General features: G+C 51.7%; 1 protein-coding gene across 6 annotated transcripts in view; it reads right to left on the bottom strand.

Moving 5' to 3' along the window:
• The window catches only part of PPP2R5C (protein phosphatase 2 regulatory subunit B'gamma), a 162,884-nt gene that overhangs the window by 28,122 nt on the left and 115,343 nt on the right, over positions 1 to 19,419 (bottom strand). For all 6 annotated transcript variants that reach the window (XM_075531112.1, XM_075531113.1, XM_075531115.1 and 3 more), the window contains 2 exons: positions 17,337 to 17,536; positions 987 to 1,097 (listed from right to left, as the gene is read on the bottom strand). In XM_075531112.1, coding sequence (XP_075387227.1) covers positions 987 to 1,097; positions 17,337 to 17,536 — 311 coding nt within the window. The remainder of the gene's footprint in view (positions 1 to 986; positions 1,098 to 17,336; positions 17,537 to 19,419) is intronic.

Here is a 19,419-nt window from a genome sequence, read left to right as displayed (position 1 = left end):
AGAGAGAAACTACAGTGAGTCAAACCATATGGTATTTTATCAAATGGAAATTAAAATCCACCATCAATTGAGTCTTCATCTGCTTGCAGATATTGACTTTAAAAAGCCCTGACTCTACAGGATTACAACCCAATCACATGGCTTCACCTCGGGCTAACTGATGACGACGGGGGTGATTTTTACTTCGAGAAGAACCACAGACTGTGCCCTTAGCTGGCACTGGAAGGGCATTGCTTCCACCGCTGAGGTCGCCGGTGCCACCTGCACAGCTGGGAGACTATTGCACACAGTGGCCACACACGGGGTGGTGACCAGACTCCACACCTGGGAAGGTCCTGCAGTGCTTGGCACAGAGCCATAGCCAGAGGCAGCTGGGACTGCTGGGCAAGGAGGCAGGTAGGTGCACTGGTCACCTGGAGCCAGGTCAGTTCTTCCCCTTTTGCTAACATGGGTGGGGGTGAGGGAGGGGGAGGATGTCACCATCACTGCACGCCTGGGGTGACCCTGAACTACTGTGGGTCAGACAAGCTCTGCTACCAAGACATGGAACAGACTCTTGTTGGTCCCATCTTGCCCCTCTCCCACTCCCAGAGGTGACCCTATTCCCCCTCACCCCCACTGGACTGGCACGCTTGCAGCCTCTGCCTGGGCATCCTACCCAGCAGCCTCCCTTTTTGGCTGGTCGGCACACATTACACCTCAGTGTGGAGGCCTGAGAGATTGTGCCCCTCAGGGTGCTGTGCCCAGTCTCACCGTGACCAACAATGGGGCTTTCGTGGAAAGCATGGACAACTCCACTTCTTGGGACTTTGTGCCAAGTGTCCAAACGCACATGCAAACCACCCTGTCACTGCTCTTCACTGGCCTTTCCAGACTGGCACGGTCTGCAGCCACTAGAAGACCAGTGGCCCAGGTGACTGGTGGAAGGGTGGCATGAGGTCCCTGCCCCCACCCCCGCCACGTCCCGTGCACACTCCTGTCTGTACCTGTAGATGAGGCCAGGCTGCTTCTAGCGTGGGCTCGTCTTCCTCTGGGTCAAACTCTGCTCCCGTGGGATTGGAGGACGGTGGTAACGTTCGAAACATGTTAACTGCGAACTGAAATCCACACATTTTCCAGGTTACAATCGGGACATTTTCCCCAGGCACAGAAAACAGTGCCGGGGCCTGAGTGGCTCTAATGACCACTGGCATGCACTTATCTGGCCGAGGGGAGGAGAGGGTCCTGAGGGCATTCCTTAACGAAAACCACAGCAGAAAGCAGGCCCTTGGCCCAGTTCCCCCCCCCCCCCCAAGTCCCTGTGCCTGACCCGGCCAGCTGGCCAGCACCCTCGAGGGGCAGGGAGGTGATGACTGCTGGGTGGGAGAAGCAGAGGGCCTGCATGCTGGTAAGGCAAGGGCGAGCTTCTGAAGGAGACAAGATGATGGGCGGCACATGACAGAGGTTGCGTGGCACTGGGGGTCTGGGGGCCAGGAGCTACTCTGCGCCATCAGCTACAATGGGGGGCGGCTGTCAGGACAGGCATCTCTGAGGGCTGAGGCTGCCAGTGGCTTTCCGGATGGTCCAGCCAGGCTCAGGGTGAGCCCTGTACAAATGCCTATACTGCTGAACTTTGCAAGTGGCTTCCCAGCCCTTCCTTCCAGCTCAGTTCAGAAGGCCCGCCGAGACTTGTTCAGCGTCACAGCCACACACAAGCCCCCACTGACAGGCAGGCGGTGCCTATGCATGAGGTGCCCGGGCTCTCACACCTCGTGACGGACAAAGCAAGCTGCATTTTTCTCCATCCTCTGTCCACAGCCACAGTGGCTCAGAGGTGGGTCTTGTCACGCCCCCACAGGATGAAGCCAGCATCCTGATGACTTCACACAACCATTAGACACTCTGCTGGTGAAATCTCAAAGCCCAAACCTACTTAGAAATGGGGTCCTGTCACCCCCACAGCACAGAGCCAACACCCACTCTGTAACGATAATTAGACACCACCTCCCAAACAACCCAAGCCCACCGAGTCGAGTGACCCTACCAGGGCAGGGTAGAGAGGTGACGGTGCCCTCCTGGAAGCCAGTGGCCCATCTTTGTCCTGGGGAGACCAACGGGTTCTAACCACCCACCTTTTTGGTGAGCAGCCTAATGCTTCACCACTATGCCACCAGGGCTCCCATATATTACCTGGGGTGGGGAGGGGCATGGGGGGCCCAAGGCGACATGGCCAAGCTGCCCGGTGAGGGAACAGGGAAATGGAGCGGGAGGTGGGGGGGGGGGTGAGTGTGTGGGTAGGAGTAAGTTCACGTGCCAGACACAGGCTTCTCTCACGCTCTCTCCAGAGCCAAGCACACCTGCCTGTAATGTGATGGTTAGTGATCACGTTCAAAGTAAGTTAAATTCTTATTTTGAACAGCTTGTTATTTTAACACGCACATACATTCTGAAATAACATTTCAGCGAAGAGAAAGCCTGACGTATCTTTGCAGAACACTTCCCAGAGGAAATGCTTACGCCGTAACTGGCTCACAACTAAAGGCCTACCCGGTCTTGCTTCTGCTGAGTGTGAGGGCGTGGCGGGTGTTTGTCATGTTTGCACGACTGGAGAAGAGAAAATATACACGCGGGGCGGTCACTTACAAAAGCTCTCATGCAATGTAATTTGGTGTGATAACCAGAGAAGATTGAAGTTTTGGAATTTTTCTTTTAATTTATTTCCTCTGGGCCAGAGGTCAACTTTACAGATTCTCAAGGGTGCACCGCTCAACATTTAATCATGACAAGTTCAAATGAACACGACTGAAAATTATTTTACAGAAAATAACCACACAGCCATCACCTAGAGTTTACCATTAACTCGTGTATTTGTTTTAGGACAATTCTGATGTGTGCTGGCAATAAATGACGAGAGCATTTAGATTCTGCACCCCACAGATAACATGAACTGAGAGGTGAAATTACAGAGTCCGTTATGGACACACCTAAGCATCTTCACGTCATCATACCCCCTCCGGCCCCCAGGGGTATGACGTTACCTCTTTGATGAGGCATTTAAAGTAACTGCTGCCAGGTGGCCTGGGAGTAAAACGCTGAGTGCGGTGTGTCCTATTAATAGTGGGCTGACATTGTGGCTGCAACACCGGTCACACACACCTGCGACTGGGAGGCTGGCTCAGGGCACTTGGGACTGCAACGGGTTGTATGTTGGAACCAACTAGTCGGCACCTAACAACGTCACATCGGAGATGAAGAACTAGTAACTAACAATGTCACATCAGAGATAAAAGAACTAGTATCTAACATCACGTCGTAGATGAAGAACTAGTATCTAACAATGTCACATGATGAAGAACCAGTACCTAACAACGTCACATCGGAGATGAAGAACCAGTACCTAATCACATTGTAAATGAAGAACGAGTACCTAACAACGTCACATCGTAGAGAAAATTAGGAAGGGCGAAGAACAGTGAGTGAATGACGGTGCTGGGAGAACTATGGAAGGCACCGTGGGCTGCCACAAGAACAGCGAGATCTGTCTCGGAAAAGTGCAGCCAGAAGGCTCCTTAGAAGCAAGGGTGGAGAGACTTTATCTCACGTGCTCTGACTTGTTGCCAGGTGAGACCAGTTCCTGGAAAAGGACATCACGCTTGGTCACGTAGCTAGCTGGGCAGGGAACAGAGGAAGGCCCTCGACAGGATGGATTAGCACGCGGCTCCAACAATGGGTTCCAACCCAACAGTTGTGAAGACAGCAGGGGACCAGGCAGTTGTACACAGAGCGGGTCGCTATGAGTTGGCATGGACTCAACACGCCCAACAACAATGCAAATAAACACAATAAATAAAGCAGAGCCATCCACTTCGGGCCAGGCTGGAGTTTACAAGGTGCAGTTACCCTACTGTTCGAGAGGACTAAGAATGAACAAAAATACTGGAGCTCAAGGATTTCCACGCTCTGGACCTCAGGCAGGGTGGGCGCCAATCTCTCTGATGTTCAGGGACCGAGGGGAGACCCCCCGAGCCCACACACAGCCTGGGGAAGCTTCCAGGCTGCAGAAGCAGGAGGGGCCACATGGAGGCCCACAGACTGGGCTTAGCTGGTGTGGGGGCAGGAGTCCCAGACTACAGAGGCGGCCCAGGTGCATGGATTGCCTCACTTGCTTTTTATCCCCAAACTGAAACCAATCCCGACAGCCCCCACTGACAGCCCAGCTTCCCAGAGTCTCCCCACGGGTAGGTACATGGTCTGAGCTAACGTTGGAGCTGGGAATCCCTCAAGTAAACCTGGGCGTGTGGGCATCAGGCTATGCTCAGGTGCCCCTTGGCCACCCTGCTCTGTCTGCTGCATCAGCCCGGGGGGGCTGGGGCCGGGGAAACAGCTTGTTAGCCTTGGTCGGCGGTGACGTGGGTGGTGGCAGAATTGGAGACGGTTGCTGTAACTAAGTGTCTGGCTGCTAACCGATAAGTTTGCAGCCACCTGCCACTCTGTGGGTTTTGTTTTTGCATCTGATTCACTGTTAGAACAAGCATGCATTTCTTTAAGGAATCAGAAACATCAAACAGGGCAAAGGCCAAGGAAAATCCTCCAAGAAACGGCCCAGTGATACTTCAAGTATACAAGTCGTTGTCTGGGTTCCAAGCCATCCTTCATTCTCTCCAGGACCTTCAGGTCTGTGTGAGGGCAGCCCTTCTTCCTTTAGCCCAGGCTTTTATAAGGACCCCTGCGGGGTGGTGGGGGGGGTGGTGTGTGTGTGTGTGTGTGTGTGTTATGCACTGGGCTGCTGACCAGAGGGTCAGCAGTTTGAAACCAGCAGCTAGCTGCTCCACAGGAGAAAGATGACGCAGTCAGCTCCTGTGAAGAGTTATTAGTCTCGGAAGTCCACTGGGCAGTTGTACTCTGTCCTGTAGGGACACAGTCGGAACTGGCTGGATGGCAGTGAGTTTGGTTGCGGTCTTTACGGTCATGTTGGCAGCCGAAGCCTCACTGGCTCCATACTCCCTCCTGGGTGTAACTGAAACTGGGCTCTCAGCTCCCATTGCAACACTGCCCACTGTCTTCACCCTCGCAACACTTTCCAGAACACTCTGTAACTATCAGCTACAGAAATAGAAGCAGCAAAGGGTCCAGCGTCACTCCTCAGGTGAAGCACAGACAACGAGCCAGGATCTCGGGGTGGGCTCTCCCCTACCCCCCAAGGCCCCGGCCAAGAAATATAGACAAGAAAAACCTCCTTTGCCCTGAAGGCAATGTTGGCTTCAGCCCTAAGCATAGCGGAAAAGGAGGCCTCTGCACCCCCATCCCTGCTTTGTAAGCAGGAGGGTGGAGTTCAAATTGTGTAGTGAACTTCTTTTTCCTGGAGACCCTGCATGAGCTTTGGTAAGAGCATGGCTGCTATCCTACACACCGGCAGAACCAAATCCTCCCAGCTGGGCCAAGAGGACAACATCACAGATGGAGAAAAGATTGAAGTGGTCAAGGATTTTACCTTGTTCAGATCCACAGTCAGGGCTCATGGAAGCAGCAGTCAAGAGATCAGAGGGCACAGTGCTTTGGGTAAATCTAACACACTAAATGCCACCGTGTCAATGCTGACTCATCACTAGCCTGTAAGACAGGGCAGAAATACCCCCGTGGGTTCCCCAGACTGGAACTCTCCATGGGAGTACAAAGCCCTGTCTTTCTCCCTCTTTAAAGTGTTGAAGGGCAAGGGTGCCTTTTGCAGATGAAGGTGCTCCTGCCTCAGCCATGGTATTTCCATGCCGCACATGCGTGAGAAAGCTGGCGACACATGCGGAAGACCGGGGAGAAGTGACGCGTTTGAGCAGAGGCGCCAGCGAAGAACACCGAAAGGCCCACGGACTGCCCAAGCACCACCAGAATGCTCCTGAGAGGCAGGCTGGTGAGACTCCGTCTCACATACTTTCAACACGCACTCAGGAGGGGCGGTCCCTGGGTCACGCAGAGGGCCAGAGAGGGAAGGGAGGTCCTTGATGAGGTGCATCGACACCGTGGCGGGACCGTGGGCTCAAACATGGAAACCCTGAGCGTGGTGCAGCACCGGGTGGTGCTTCCATTCCTTGTACGTGGTGCTGCTTTGGGCCGCACGGTCTCCACAGCACCGGACATGCCCCCACCTCACCCGGGGAGCGCTGTTCACTGTGATGAAGACAAACATGGCATGGAGCCAGAGCAAATATTCCACAGTGAGAAACACGTGAAGGCAGTGCAGCGACCGTCCATCTGTCCTGCACAAGTACTCCCCGGACTTATATTTATACTGGTCTGTTTATACAGTGCAATCAACCAACCAGCCATGGCGTGACAGATGTCGCCGAGCCGTGGGCCTCGACTGGGGACAGCACGCCTCTCTCTCCCTCTGAACTCAGACCTTCAGTCGCACCTCAGGCCCCGGGTGGGAAAGATTCTCCACTGAAGTGAGTTGGGCCAAGTGTCATCAAGTAGCCCAGTGACAGACACCCTTTTAAAGGAGACGAGAGGCCGGGCAGGCTTGAGGAGTCGGTCCGCACTAGGTCAGCACTGACACCTGGAGCATGCGAGGGGGCTGGTGCCCACCAGCTTCCTCTGCTGAACCCTGGGGGCCTCGCAAGGAGGTGTGTGCACGCCTGGCGGCCACCTTCATGATGAGGGTAGTACCAGCGTCCCCGATGGTCTCCACTGCTCTGCGACTCAGTTTACTGTCATTGCCGGTTAATGGGGGAGCTGGCATCACTGACTGAATGTCACCTGACGGCTTTCCCTGACCCCTCCCTGCTCTGGGGACTTCCTTGTCTCCCCTTCCAGCCTGCAAGCTGTGGGTATGTGGCCACAACTGGGCCACACACAACGCAGCATGCAAAACCCCCACCCCACTCCTGTGCTTTAGCCAGAGGCTCCAGGATGGGCAGGGCCCAGCACCGTGCCCCTTCTCAGGCTGGGAGCCACCATCATGCAGAGCAGGAGCCGCAGGCGGGGAAGAAGTCTGGTCCAAAGACTACTTTTCTACAGGCTCCCTTGGAGCTTGACCAAGTAAAAGTGGGTTTCCACCTTTCCCTGTGTGGGTCCAGTAAGAAGGAGGGGCAGATACTTAAGGGTTCACCTGTGAGTCATTGTGACCAGAAGTCCCTGGAGTGCCATCCTGCTGTGGATGAAACGAACCCTCTGAGAAGCAGGGGTGGGATCTCATTACCAGTAAGAGCCAAGAGTGGAGCGCGTCCTCTGGACCCGAGATCCCTGTACAGTGATCCTGGATCCCGAAGGCTGCTACGACAACAGAGGAGCAGCAGCAGAACCAGGAGCTGGAGCCGGAGCCGGAGCAGAGTGATGGACCTCCCAGCCCACGGAGCAAATAAAGCGGAGTGCTTTTGTGCAGGAGGCAAGGCTGTGAAGTGCGGTGCCTCTGGACACTGAATTGTGGAAGTCTGGAGATGCTGACCCAGAGCTTCAGTGGAAAGCCTTACAGTGGAGTAGTGTCTCTCCTTGGGTCTCTATGTGCAGATCTGAAAGAACATGCCCTGATAAACAACTCAACCATGCATTACAAGTCAAGGGAGTGGGGCTGTAGGGTGTGAGTGTCGGGGGTGGTTTCCATCACTCGTACTCTGAAGGACTCAATGGCCCATGGGATCGAAGTTCAGACCTTCCTCCCTGGCCTCAAGTCAATGACCCCATCAACTCCACTTCCTGGTCTGGCTTCCACCTTTGTAACACACTGACCCTGTGCAGCACCAGGGTTTCTCCCCTGCCGGGCTCCAGCAGCCACGTCCATCTCTACATGGTGGCCAGTGCAGACTTGACCTCGTTCCACCTGGACCTTGCTTTTGCTTAACCACCTAGGCCTGACACCCTGGTCCTCTGAGGAGCTGCACCTGTGTGACAGTGACCTGACCTGGGTACTGCCCTTCCTACCGTTGGCCTTGACTAGGCAGGCTGTGTGCGCTGTAGAGCAGAGGCCGCATTTTCCCCACTGGGATGGTCCCAAGAGGCAGCCTGGTGCCAGGAACATCGCGGGCAGGCAGTGATGCTAACTGATGAGTCAGAGCCCCAGGCCATCGTCCAGGTCCCAATCCTGCCCAGCAGATCTGGACGATTTTCATTTGGGTGTGGAGCTCGCGCCACTCAACTCATGTCACCAGCCGTGTAACCAATGCTGCTGCGGGTTGAGTCACCAGTGACTAATGAGAACCAGCCTTCATGCCCCAATCGACGCAGGAAGCTCCAGGTCAATGCTGCGTATCGAGCAGCTATGCAAAAGGCATTGTGCCGAGGCCCTTCCTGTGGAAGCAAGGGAAGCGAGGCCAGCTGCCGCATGGTCATCCCTGAGGGTGTGAAGCTAGGAAAGCTAGTTAGAAAAAGACTACCCTCAAACATTCAGTGGCCCTAAGAACAATCTAGAAGGTGCTTACGAATGCACTGCTGCTCCCACAAGCCTAAGGTATCTAACCATTCTGACCAGCTCCCTGGGACCCAGACTGCAGCCATTTTGGTGTCACCACTCCCTCACACTCTTACGAGTGACTGAGGATGACGAAGAGCTCTTGCCCAGGGGAGCTGCATCTACCAAAGTTCGCTGGATTAGAAATTAACCTAGGGAAAATTTGAAGCAACAATTTGCTAACACCCCCCCCCCACACACACACAACCATGATGTAATAAAAACAATTTAAGTTTTTGGAGAGAAACGAGATTTTCCTAAACAAGAACAGGTCTAGTGAGGAAAGCGACGCGGCTTTACATTTCTGCAGATCTCTGCAGGGTCCGCCTTAGCAGAAAACAGCTAGCTGCTTTTGCACTCAATCTGCTGTGAGAGGGTGTTTGGGGTGAAATGCAGGGAAAATCTGGCCTCTTATAAGGATTCAATTGTAAAAGGAAGCGTCTATTTTAATAGCCCTTTGAGGTCACTGGGGACTTCTCTGATACTACACCAACAAATGGTAGTTTATTAAAGGGTGAGCGACCACACAGCATCAGAAGCTATGCCAGTGAGGGGCCTGTAGCCTCCTCTAGTCTATTAAAACCCAGCAGGGGCAAGTGACATCAGGCTGTCACGTAGAGGCCATCTGGGAAATACTGGTGCTCTGAGCTGCGTCCATGTGCCCAGGGTCCTTCTCCTCAGGAGTCTCCAGCACCAGAAGCTGGAGCTCCTACTGGCAGCTACAAGTCTACCAAAATCCAAACTCTCTTTTGGAAGATCAAACTTAAACCTTGACAGCAAACACTACCATCTTCTTGAAAGTGGCAGTGTTACGCTGTACACTTAAAAAATAACAACAACAAACACCCAACTACCCAAGGCAAGCAGATCACCAGAGAGGCTGGCTTATATGAAGCAGAGTGTGGCTTTAGGATTGGAGGAAGGCTTATCAACAACTCGTGGTTTGCAGATGACACAATCTTGCTGGCTGACAGTGAGGAGGACCTCAAGCACTTGCTGATGAAGACCAAGGACACATTGCTTTAGGTCAACCTGCTGCCCCAAACCTCTTTAAAGTGTTGCAAAGCAAGGATGTAACTTTGAGGACGAGGGTGCGCCTGACCCAGACCAGGGTATTTTCCACGGCCCTTATGCATGTGAAAGGTGGCCATGGACTAAGGAAGACACACACATGTCTTGGAACGATGGTGCTGGTGAAGAATACTGAAGTACTGTGGCCTGCCAAAAGAACAAGTACAGCCAGAAGGCTCCTGAGAGGTAAGAATGGGGAGACTTCCCCTCATGTACTTGGGACATATTTTCAGGAGAGATCAGTCTATGGAGAAGGACATCAAGCTTAGTAAAGCAGAGAGGCAGTAAAAAAGGAGAAGACCTTTGGGTGAGCTGGACTGACACAGTGGCTGCGACGATGGTCTCAAACATAGGAGAAAGTGAGGGTGCTGCAGGGCTGGGCAAGTGTTTCCTTCCGCTGTTCAGGGGTCGCTATGAGCTCGAACCGACTCGATGCCGCCTAACAACTACCAAGTGCGGAGACTCCGTTCCTCCCTCAGTCATCCCAGGAAGCGCGGGGTGCCAGGCGAGGGGCAGCTGGGTCATCACGGACCCGCTATTTCCCTAGACCCAACTGTGGAAGGATCTGGGTGCAAGAGCTGCGGCTTCATCCCACTGACCTGCGGCTTCATCCCACTGACCTGCTTTCTGTTTCAGCCAGACGGGGAAGTGCAGTGACTCTCTTTCTCTCCAGGGGGTGCTGGTGGGGTGAGAGGAGGAGTCTCACCCCCCATTTGTACCATCCAGCACCAGTGCCATCACAGGGGCAAAGTCAAGGAGAGCGTGGACCTCTTAAAACGCCAGCCTACTGCTGAGTCAGTACTGACACACAGTGACCCTACAGGCCAGGCCAGGCCAGGCCAGACTGCTCCGTAGGGTTTCTGGAAGCAGACAGCCACCTTTCTCCGATGGAGCTGCTGAGGGGTTCAAACTGCTGACCTTCCACAGCTAGGAGCCCAATGCTTCACCCAGTGCACAACTGGGGCTCCTTTTGGACTTTGCAGATCCTCTAGAAAGGTCCCAGGGACCCCAAGGGACATGTGATCCACTGATTTATGTGAACTAATGATTTCACAGGTAAAAAGACCCCAAAGTTCTAACTTGGAAATCCTATGGATAAATTTATATACATATATTTCGTATTTTCAAAAGGTCTCACCCCAAACAGTATCCACAAAGCGTTTTTATTCCTCTTGCTTTGAAATTCTCAAGGCCAACAGTGTTACTTGGTTTTGTTCTGCTGTCAAGTGTTTAACTATAAGAAAAACATACTGACCTATCACCCCCTCCCAGGGGGATGGACAACAGACAAGGGGGTAAAGGGATACATCAGACAGTGCGTGACATGAAAAATAATAATAACAATTTATAATTATCAATAGTTCATGAGGGAGAGAGGGAGGGAGGGGAAAATGAGGAGCTGATACCAAAGGCTCAAGTTGAAAGAAAATGCTTTGAAAATGATGATGGCAACATATGTACAAATGTGTTTTGACACAACGGATGGATGTATGGACTGTGATAAGAGTTGTACGAGCCCCCAATAAAATGATTTATTTAAAAGAAAGAAAAACGTACAAGCCTGAAGGACAGATTAATGAGATCATCGAGTTGCAAAAGCAGACGGTACGTTATATGCAAAACATGACTGAATTCAGAGGTAACAAGAACGTTTCTATGATTGAGGCCTGAGAAAAAGCAATAGCGAGTCTTCTCTCTTTGGGCACTGCTCTTTCCACCTTCCCCTCTCTGAACCCTAGCTCTTCTGAAAAATAAAAGGATCCACCTAGATGGTGTACAACGCATCCGAGAACTACACTACTATCATGCTTGACCCATAAAACCATCATAAAAATAAACAGAACATACGAAAAGCTGCCCAACATCACCACTTCTCAGGGAAAGTTGTGCGAGTCGATACCATAATGAGAGAGCGTCATCCATCCACTGGGATGGCTGTCACGGAGTTCTGGTGGATTAGCCATTGAGCTGCTAACCATAAAGTCAGCGGTTCAAACCTACCAGCTACTCCTCGGCGGGAAAGAGACTGTCTGATCCTGTCAAGATTTATAGTCTTGGAAATCCAAAGGGGTGGGCCTATCCTGCCCTTTAGAACTGCTAAAAGTAGAATCAACTTAATGGCAGTGGGTTTGTTTTTGTTAAGATGGACGTAATTAAAAAGACACACCATAACAAGTGTTGGTGAGGATAAGGAGAAGTTGGAACCTGCATACACTGCTTTGGAAATCAGCCTGGTGGTTTCTCAGTTAGACAAAGGGATAGCCACATGACCCAGCAACCCCACTCCTCCACAGAGAACCAGAGAAACGAGCGGACACATGCACACAGAAATGCGCCCACCAATGCTCCCAGCAGGATTATTCACATTGGCCCAAAGTGGAACTAACTCAAATGCCTACTGATTTCTGAATGAATAAACAAGATGTTCACTTAACCCTACAGTGGGATACTACTGGACCATAAAAAGGAATGAAATTTGGATATAAGGTACAACACCGATGAACCTTGAAAACATGATGCTAAAAGGTTGCTCACAAAAGATGAAAAGCGGCATGATTCTCTGTTAGGAAAAATCCAGAAAGGCCAGTCCACATAGAAGGCCCATGACTGGTTGTCCAGGGCCAGGTGTGCGAGGAGAATGGGCATGAAGAAGGGTGTGGGCTTCTTTTGCTGTTGGGTGCCACTGGGTGGATTCCATCTCATAGCGATACTGTGCACGAGGGACACAACACTGCCCGGTCCAGTGCCACCCTCGCCATTGTCATGCTTGTGCCTGCCTTGCACCCACTGTGTGAAACCATCTTATCTATGCTGTTCCTCTTTTTTGGCAACTCTGTGGGTGCAATAGGGTTTCCCCCAGGTTGCCTCCCCAAAATATATGCCAAACCTAGGACTCTGCTTGCTAGAGCAGGGTGGGAGGTCAGCTGCTCCCTGAGGGCATCAGCCACACAGAGCAATCAGACACTATTGTCTGTCCAAACATAGGTGGGGCCCACTCCCTGCTGACAGGATAGTGGGTTGTTTCCCTGAAAGAGAGCCCAGAGAAAAGGTCAAGCCCACTCAAGGAGGACCAAACTTAGGCTGTCATCTTGAATCTAGGGTCCGCTCATCTTGTCATGTGTATCCCTAGCGCCTCCCCTTCCTGTGATGCATAGGCCTACTGTATAGTCCCTCCCTGTGACGTATATGGGTACCTGTAATCAGGGGGGCTTGCATGCCCACTAAGGATATATAAGCCTTGGTCCGAAATATATTCACTCTTGCCTCCTCCCTCTCTCTGCGCGGAGCATGGCCGTCCAGGGGGTGAGCCTGCTACCATGAAATGTGTCTGACTTTTATCTTCTCTCTTGCCTCTCTTATTCTCTGTGACTTTACTATAATCTTTATACATTACAGCTGTATAATTGCACCTACGAACTCCATGGTTGTTAGAGGCTGGGTTACTCTCACAACCCTCTACTTGACTAAGCATGATGTCCTTTTCCAGGGACTGTTCCCTGCTGATAACATGTCCAAAGTAGGTGAGATGACGTCTCACCATCAAGCCTGTACTTCTTCCAAGACAGATGTGTTTCTTCTTCTCGCTGTCCACGGCACTTTCCCTATTCTTCACCAGAACCAGAATTCAAATGCACTTCCCTAAGAGGCGACTGAAAACAGCACAGCTAGGGTCAAGTGCACCTGTCTTCACAGTGACATCCTGCTCGACAGCACTTTACAGAGGTTTTATACAGATTCGCCCAATGCAATAAGCCATTTGATTTCTTGACTGCTGCTTCCATGAGAGTCTATGCAAAATGAAATCCCTGACAAAATTGCTCCACCTACCCTGATGCCGTCTATTGGGCCAGTTGTGTGGACTTTGTGGTCTTTACATTGAGTTGCAATCCACACTGAAGGCTGTAATCTTTATTTCCCCCAGCAAGTGCTTCAGGTCCTCTTTACTTTCAGCAAGCAAGCTTTGTCATGTGCTTGTCACAGGTTAAGAAGCCTTCCTCCAATCCTGACGCTGCGTTCTTCTTCAGATAGTCTAATTTCTCAGATTATTTACTCGGCATCCAGCCTGGAAAAGTATGGATCCCAGTACTCCACCCCACCCCCCATGCGCACTTTCCCTGATTTTAAACCACGAGCCACTCCCCTTTCTCTGGTCAAAGGACAGCCTCTTGGCTCCTTCAGGGGACAAAGTCTCTACATTGGAATGTGGTGATAGTGTGACTATATAAAAAGCCATGGGGCTGCTACATTTCACATAGGTAAATTGTATATGAATCACATCTCAGTAAATCCGTTTACAAGGAAGAACGGACCACTCAAACAGGTGATATGTAAAAAGAAAGTGTTAAAAGAAATGCGCTCTACAGAGCTCTGGCTTCTTCGAATGATGTCTAAGTCAGCATCTACAAAATGCTATGACCATTCTCAGCAAACTTGAACAGAAGGGAACGTACTCAACCTGGTAAAGGACATCTACAAGAGACCACAAGACCACAAACACAAACTACCCCAAAGCAAGAGAAAACAGACAAACCAGTCGGCAAGATATCAAGCAAAATGGCTTTTCCAAGGACCCCCAAGTGGGGAGCACACCCAAGGAGGCTCTAGGTGGTGGGCTGCTGGCAAGAATGGAACCAGGGGCAGCCCCACCTTTCCATCTGCCACCCTGATTCAGGCGCCACTTGGCATGGAGACTTCTACAGGTTGCTTGAATTTTGCACTCACATGATATTCCTGGGGCATAGCCCTCGGCTGCTAACCGAAAGGTTGTTGGTTCATATGTACCAGCTGCTCCCGGAGATAGAGAGGGGACAGTCTGCTTCTGTAAAGACTACAGCCTCGGAAACCGTGTGTGTGTGTGTGTGTGTGTGTGTGTGTGTGTACTGCAGTATCGCTGTGAGTCGGAACTGAAGTGACCTCAGCAGGTTTGAGGTTTGGCTTTACTTCTGAGGCACACAGGACACTGACACTATCACTCTTGGCCATATGATGCTCACAGCAATGTTCTCGATGACAACACGAAAAATCAAAGGAAAAGATCCAACAGCACCAGGCAAAGGTGGGGCGCAGGCCGTTCCCGCCAGACTGGCTGCAGAGCAGGACGTCAGGCAAACGAGCAGAGCAGAGAAGCGTCTGCATGAGCACCTCCAGGGCCAGGTGTCGCCTTAGCACAGGTGGCTCCTCCCTGCACCGTCCTCCCACCTGCACAGGCCGTTCGGCAGCAATCCCACTCCCAGCCTTCCAACCCCATCTACTGGCTTTTCTCCATGTCCCTGTCCCCAAACTCCTGACAGGCAGACTCCGTGTCACAGGCATTGTGGTGCCTACAAGTGGAAAGTTGAACAAGTCCACCGGTGCATTTTCCCAGCAGCCTGCCCTCCCTTCCTGCCTCTGCCACAGGGGGTTGTGCTTGCCATGTTTCCCTCTGTCCTTCGCCTACTGCCCACTCCACTGACCATGGGGGTGGGAGGGGGTTGACGTCACTTGCACATGCTGGGAAACCAGACGTGTGCGAGCCTGGTGTGACTGAGACATCACCCTGGGTCCTGTCTGCCGGTGCTCTGCACCGAGACCTGCCGCACCTCCACGGTCTGCCTGGTTCCCAATGAGAAGGGAGGCTGTGGGAGGCCAGGGCCCAGCTGCTCATGGCGCTATTGCCCGAACTTCACAACAGGCCTGGGCCAGCGTAGGCTCTCCTAGCAGACCTGCTCAGGACTCTTGAGAACCAACCGCCCCGCACTGTGGACTGGCTTGATTCTCAAGCATGGGAACCAGGCTAAGAGGTTCCAGTTAGGAAATAATCACAACAGTGGGAGGGAAAGAAATGGTTATTATTAAAAAAAAAAAAAAAAAAAGACAAAAATTCTTAGGAGCTGTAAGTATGCCGGGCCGTTTTGGGTGGGAATACACAAAGCAGCTGGGCACACACTTGGTTTGGGGCAGGCACCTGAGTCTCCCCAGGGTCACAGTCAGGACCACATTGGTCTGGTTCCTGGAGATGTCTCCCTCTTGGACGAAGAGTACAATAACTTGGGGACTGTTGGCAGTCAAGGCTCCCTAAAGACAGCAAGCTCTTGCCTACACGTGAAGCTAATGCATAATAAAGATAGGTTTAAAATGAGATAACTGATATACTGGGGCGGGGGGGGGGGGGGGAAAGGGGTATGTGTGTGTGTGCAAAGTAACCACTGATTCAGAAGCACCCAGGTGAAGCCCCTACCTCTATCCCATTAGAAGACAATTCCAGGAAGGTCATAAATTGTGATGTGAAAAACGAAACTAAGAAAGAACTAGAAGAAAACATGACATGCTGCTCCTTATGACCTGAGGACTGGGAACACTTCCAAAGGAAGAGGACTAGGACAAAGGAGAGAGAGAAAGACACTCCACAATTTTCCCTTGTTCGAGCAGGTAAGGCCTGAGGACAGACTTACTGTCCAAGACACACCTGTCACTACTTCTCAGGCGTACACACCGGAGAAGTGCCCACACGGCCCTGTCAACCCTCAGGCTTCCTCACGCCGCTCACTCTGTGCTTCAAGTCCTGATGACAACAAATAATCAACTTAGGTCAAGTTCAATCACAACAAACAGGTTGTCAACTGCAGAAATGAACATTGCTTCAGTTTTGTTCTCCAAAGCACACACAGCAAAGTGAGAAATACAGGCTTATTTTAGTTAATTCTAAAATATATAATAAACTTAATAGGTTATATGTGACACATGCATAGGGTGTTGCAGTGCTTAAGCACTCCAATGCTAATTGAAAAGGTTGGCAGTTCAAATCCACCAGCTGTTCCAAGGGAGAAGGCTGTGGCAGTCTGCTTCCATTACAGCTTTGGAGACACTATGGGACCATTCTACATTGTCCCATAGAGTCCCTATGAGTTGGCATCAATGCAATGGTTTGCTGTTATTTTTTAAGACATAATATACACACCAGTATAACACACAGCTTTAAATAAATCCATAATTTACAGTTTGGTAGAGTAGAAGCAGCAATAAAAATATTGAGTTTGCAGGAAAAAATTCTATTACTAAGCCGCTGTGAGGACCAATGGCTCCTCCGGGTGACCTATTCAAAAAGGTGGATCAAACATCAACAACTCAGAGGTCGCAGCAATGAGTTCTCAGTCAAATCATGAAGTCGAGTGAGCACATCTCGTGACAAGTCCCAGGTGGTGCTGACAGGTCACCCTAGGATACAACTGACCTGCAGACACAGGCTGTCTCGAGACGGTGGGGACTGAGATTCAGAAGCGGACAAAACAAACGACGGTGTCACTGTGAAGGAGATCACGCCGGCAGACCAGGGCCAACTGTCTGATGCCCACAGGGTCCCCTCGCCACCTCTCCTTTCCTACCCCCACACCACATTTACTTCCAAATGACACACTGGGGCTGCAGCCAGCTCATGGAAAAGCAGAACTGGCAGAGGATGGGATTTTCCACCACCTTTTTGGGCCCCTCATTAATGGGCAGGAGTACATTGTTACACCTGCCTTATGTTACCTATGAGGACGAGGAAATGGAGATAAACTTTCTAACCTTCCCACCAAGTCGCTCACATGGGACACGTCCAGTCCCCAGAAGGCCCCGGGAGGAGGACCATCCTCCTTCAAGGTGCAAGCAGCAAGGCTGTAGCAGGAAAGTGTGTTCTGGGAAGTAGGTGGGAGGAAATGGCAGTCATCTGCTTCGGTGAAGGTTCACAGCCTTGGGAAGCGGTGGGCAGTTCTCCTCGGCGTTGGACCCCACTGGGCGCAGTGAGTGTGCTCTTGGACTAGGGTTGTATGGGGCCCCAACAGCCTGGCCAGCCACAGGCACACAGACAGGCGGACCTGGAAGCACTTACCATGTGGACTACTTCCGGGTAAATGGGTTCTGTGATCACATTCCGATTATGCGTGATGTATTCTACCATCTCACTCAAAGCAGCTCGCTTCACTTCCTTCCACTTTAGGTCACTGAGGGGATCGGAAACAAAGTCAAAGAGGACGCAACACTGACGTAACTTCTGGATGAAAAGCTTCTCTTGATCAGCAGGAGGAACATCTGAAAAGCAGAAAGCACAACACATTGATTGCAGAAATGTTGAACTCTGGAAACACTTCAGCTTCCTACTCTTTTTTTTGTGGAATGAATAGATTCGAGGAGAGAGAGAGAGATTGAGAGAGAGGGAGAGAGGAGAGAGAGAAAGAAAGAGAGGTTAAAACACTCCTGAAAGAAAACACTCTGACCATACATTTAGTTCTAGTCCAATAATATTTGTGTGTTTTAACTTCATAGACATTAGTGTTCCAAACAATGGCCTCAAAATGCTATGTTTCAACAGACATCACTGGAGCAACAGTCACCCCTGCAGGCATGTGCTGGGCCAGAGAAGAAGAGAGTGAAGACGCCATGGCGGGAGAGGTACTTGACGCTCAGGCAGCACGCTAATGGCCGACTGCAAAACCAGGCAACAAAGGACCCCAGACAGAAGATGCTCCGAGCACGCAAAAGGGGACAAGCACAGCACCACTTGGCTGACAAACATGCGGCAGAGCACCGGTCTGAAGACGGCCAGATAAACCAGTACTCGTAGACACACATCAGAGACACACCGCCCGAGTGCTCCCAGAGCCGTCATTCCTGTGCAGCAGGGGATGAGTGCCGATGCTGATGAGGACATCGACAGAGCACAAACTCTAAGCCCGAGGGGCGGGGGGGCAGGCCTACGTTCGATACTGCTCATCCTTCAGTAGAGGCTTGTTTGTTACTGTGGTGCTGAGCAGGCTGAGTGTCCAGATGAAGACAAGCTAGGAAGAAAGGCCTGGTGATCTAACTTCTGAAAATCAGCCCATGGAAAGTCCTATGGACCACACTGGTCGGATCTACAACCAGTCCTGGGGGTGGCGTGGGACCGGGAAGCATTCCGTCTGTTCTGCTTGGGGCTCTTGGCTCCATGACATTTAACAACATACAGCGAATGTCTAGCTGAGCCAGAGCGCCACCCAATGCTTCACACTCACCCACCCAGTTTCTCCTCTCGCCCTGGCAACAGCACGGAGGCACAGACCCACGGGGCCAGAGGGTCGCCGCAGGGCTGTGCAGCGGTGCTGCTGGCGTCCAGCGCGCTAGGCCTGCCCAGCAGTCAGGGCTTCTGCAATAGTCACATCTGCTGGCATTGAGTCAGCTTCTCGTGCCGACAGCGGTGAGCTTCACAAGTGGAGATTAAAAATACTGACCCTGAAATGTGCTGACACGCAGAAGAGCCGCACCGCTCAGTGTTTCCGAAGGCCTGACAAATGACGTCACAAAGGCACTCACGGGCAAAAGAGACGCGCCTCCCCCTGCCGCCCCAAGAATGTAACGTCGCAGAGCAGAGACAGCTCCTCAACACGACACCAGATGCCACCCAGCTGGTTTTACGGCTAGCTGAGAAGAACACATGTCCTCCTGCACTTCAACCAGAGAGCCAGGCAGCCGACTGAAGCAGACACAGGGTCCTCGGCTAGGTCACTCCTCTTCCAAGAGTTGCAGAAGAGCCAAACAAAGTCACTCTTCTCCCTCCACCACCTTTTGGCACACAGGGACCTTGTCATGTCAAGGTTATGGTAACGTGCACAATTATGTAGGCACAGGCTTGCGTTTGAACAAACTTAGATAGTACACCTCACGCACAGTCAGCGGTCGTAGCTCCAACCTACATACCACAAAAGCTAAGTCATGTTGAAGAGGCTTGCGGGTTGCTGCTGGGATGCTAACCATGTAACACCGGCAGTTCAAGTCCACCAAATGCTCCCTGGGAGAAAGATGAGGCTGCCTGGTCCCATAGATTCATTGTCTCAGAACCCCACGGAACAGTTCCATCTTTATCCTATAGGGTTGGAATCGACTCGATGGCAGCGGGCTTGGTTTTGGATTACGGGGTCCTGGGCTCAAATCCTCTGAGT

Source organism: Tenrec ecaudatus, chromosome 14 (assembly GCF_050624435.1).
Source record: "Tenrec ecaudatus isolate mTenEca1 chromosome 14, mTenEca1.hap1, whole genome shotgun sequence".
Lineage (NCBI taxonomy): Eukaryota > Metazoa > Chordata > Mammalia > Afrosoricida > Tenrecidae > Tenrec > Tenrec ecaudatus.
The sequence above is the reverse complement of the archived record's forward strand: the minus strand, read 5'-3'. Positions and strand labels throughout refer to the sequence as shown.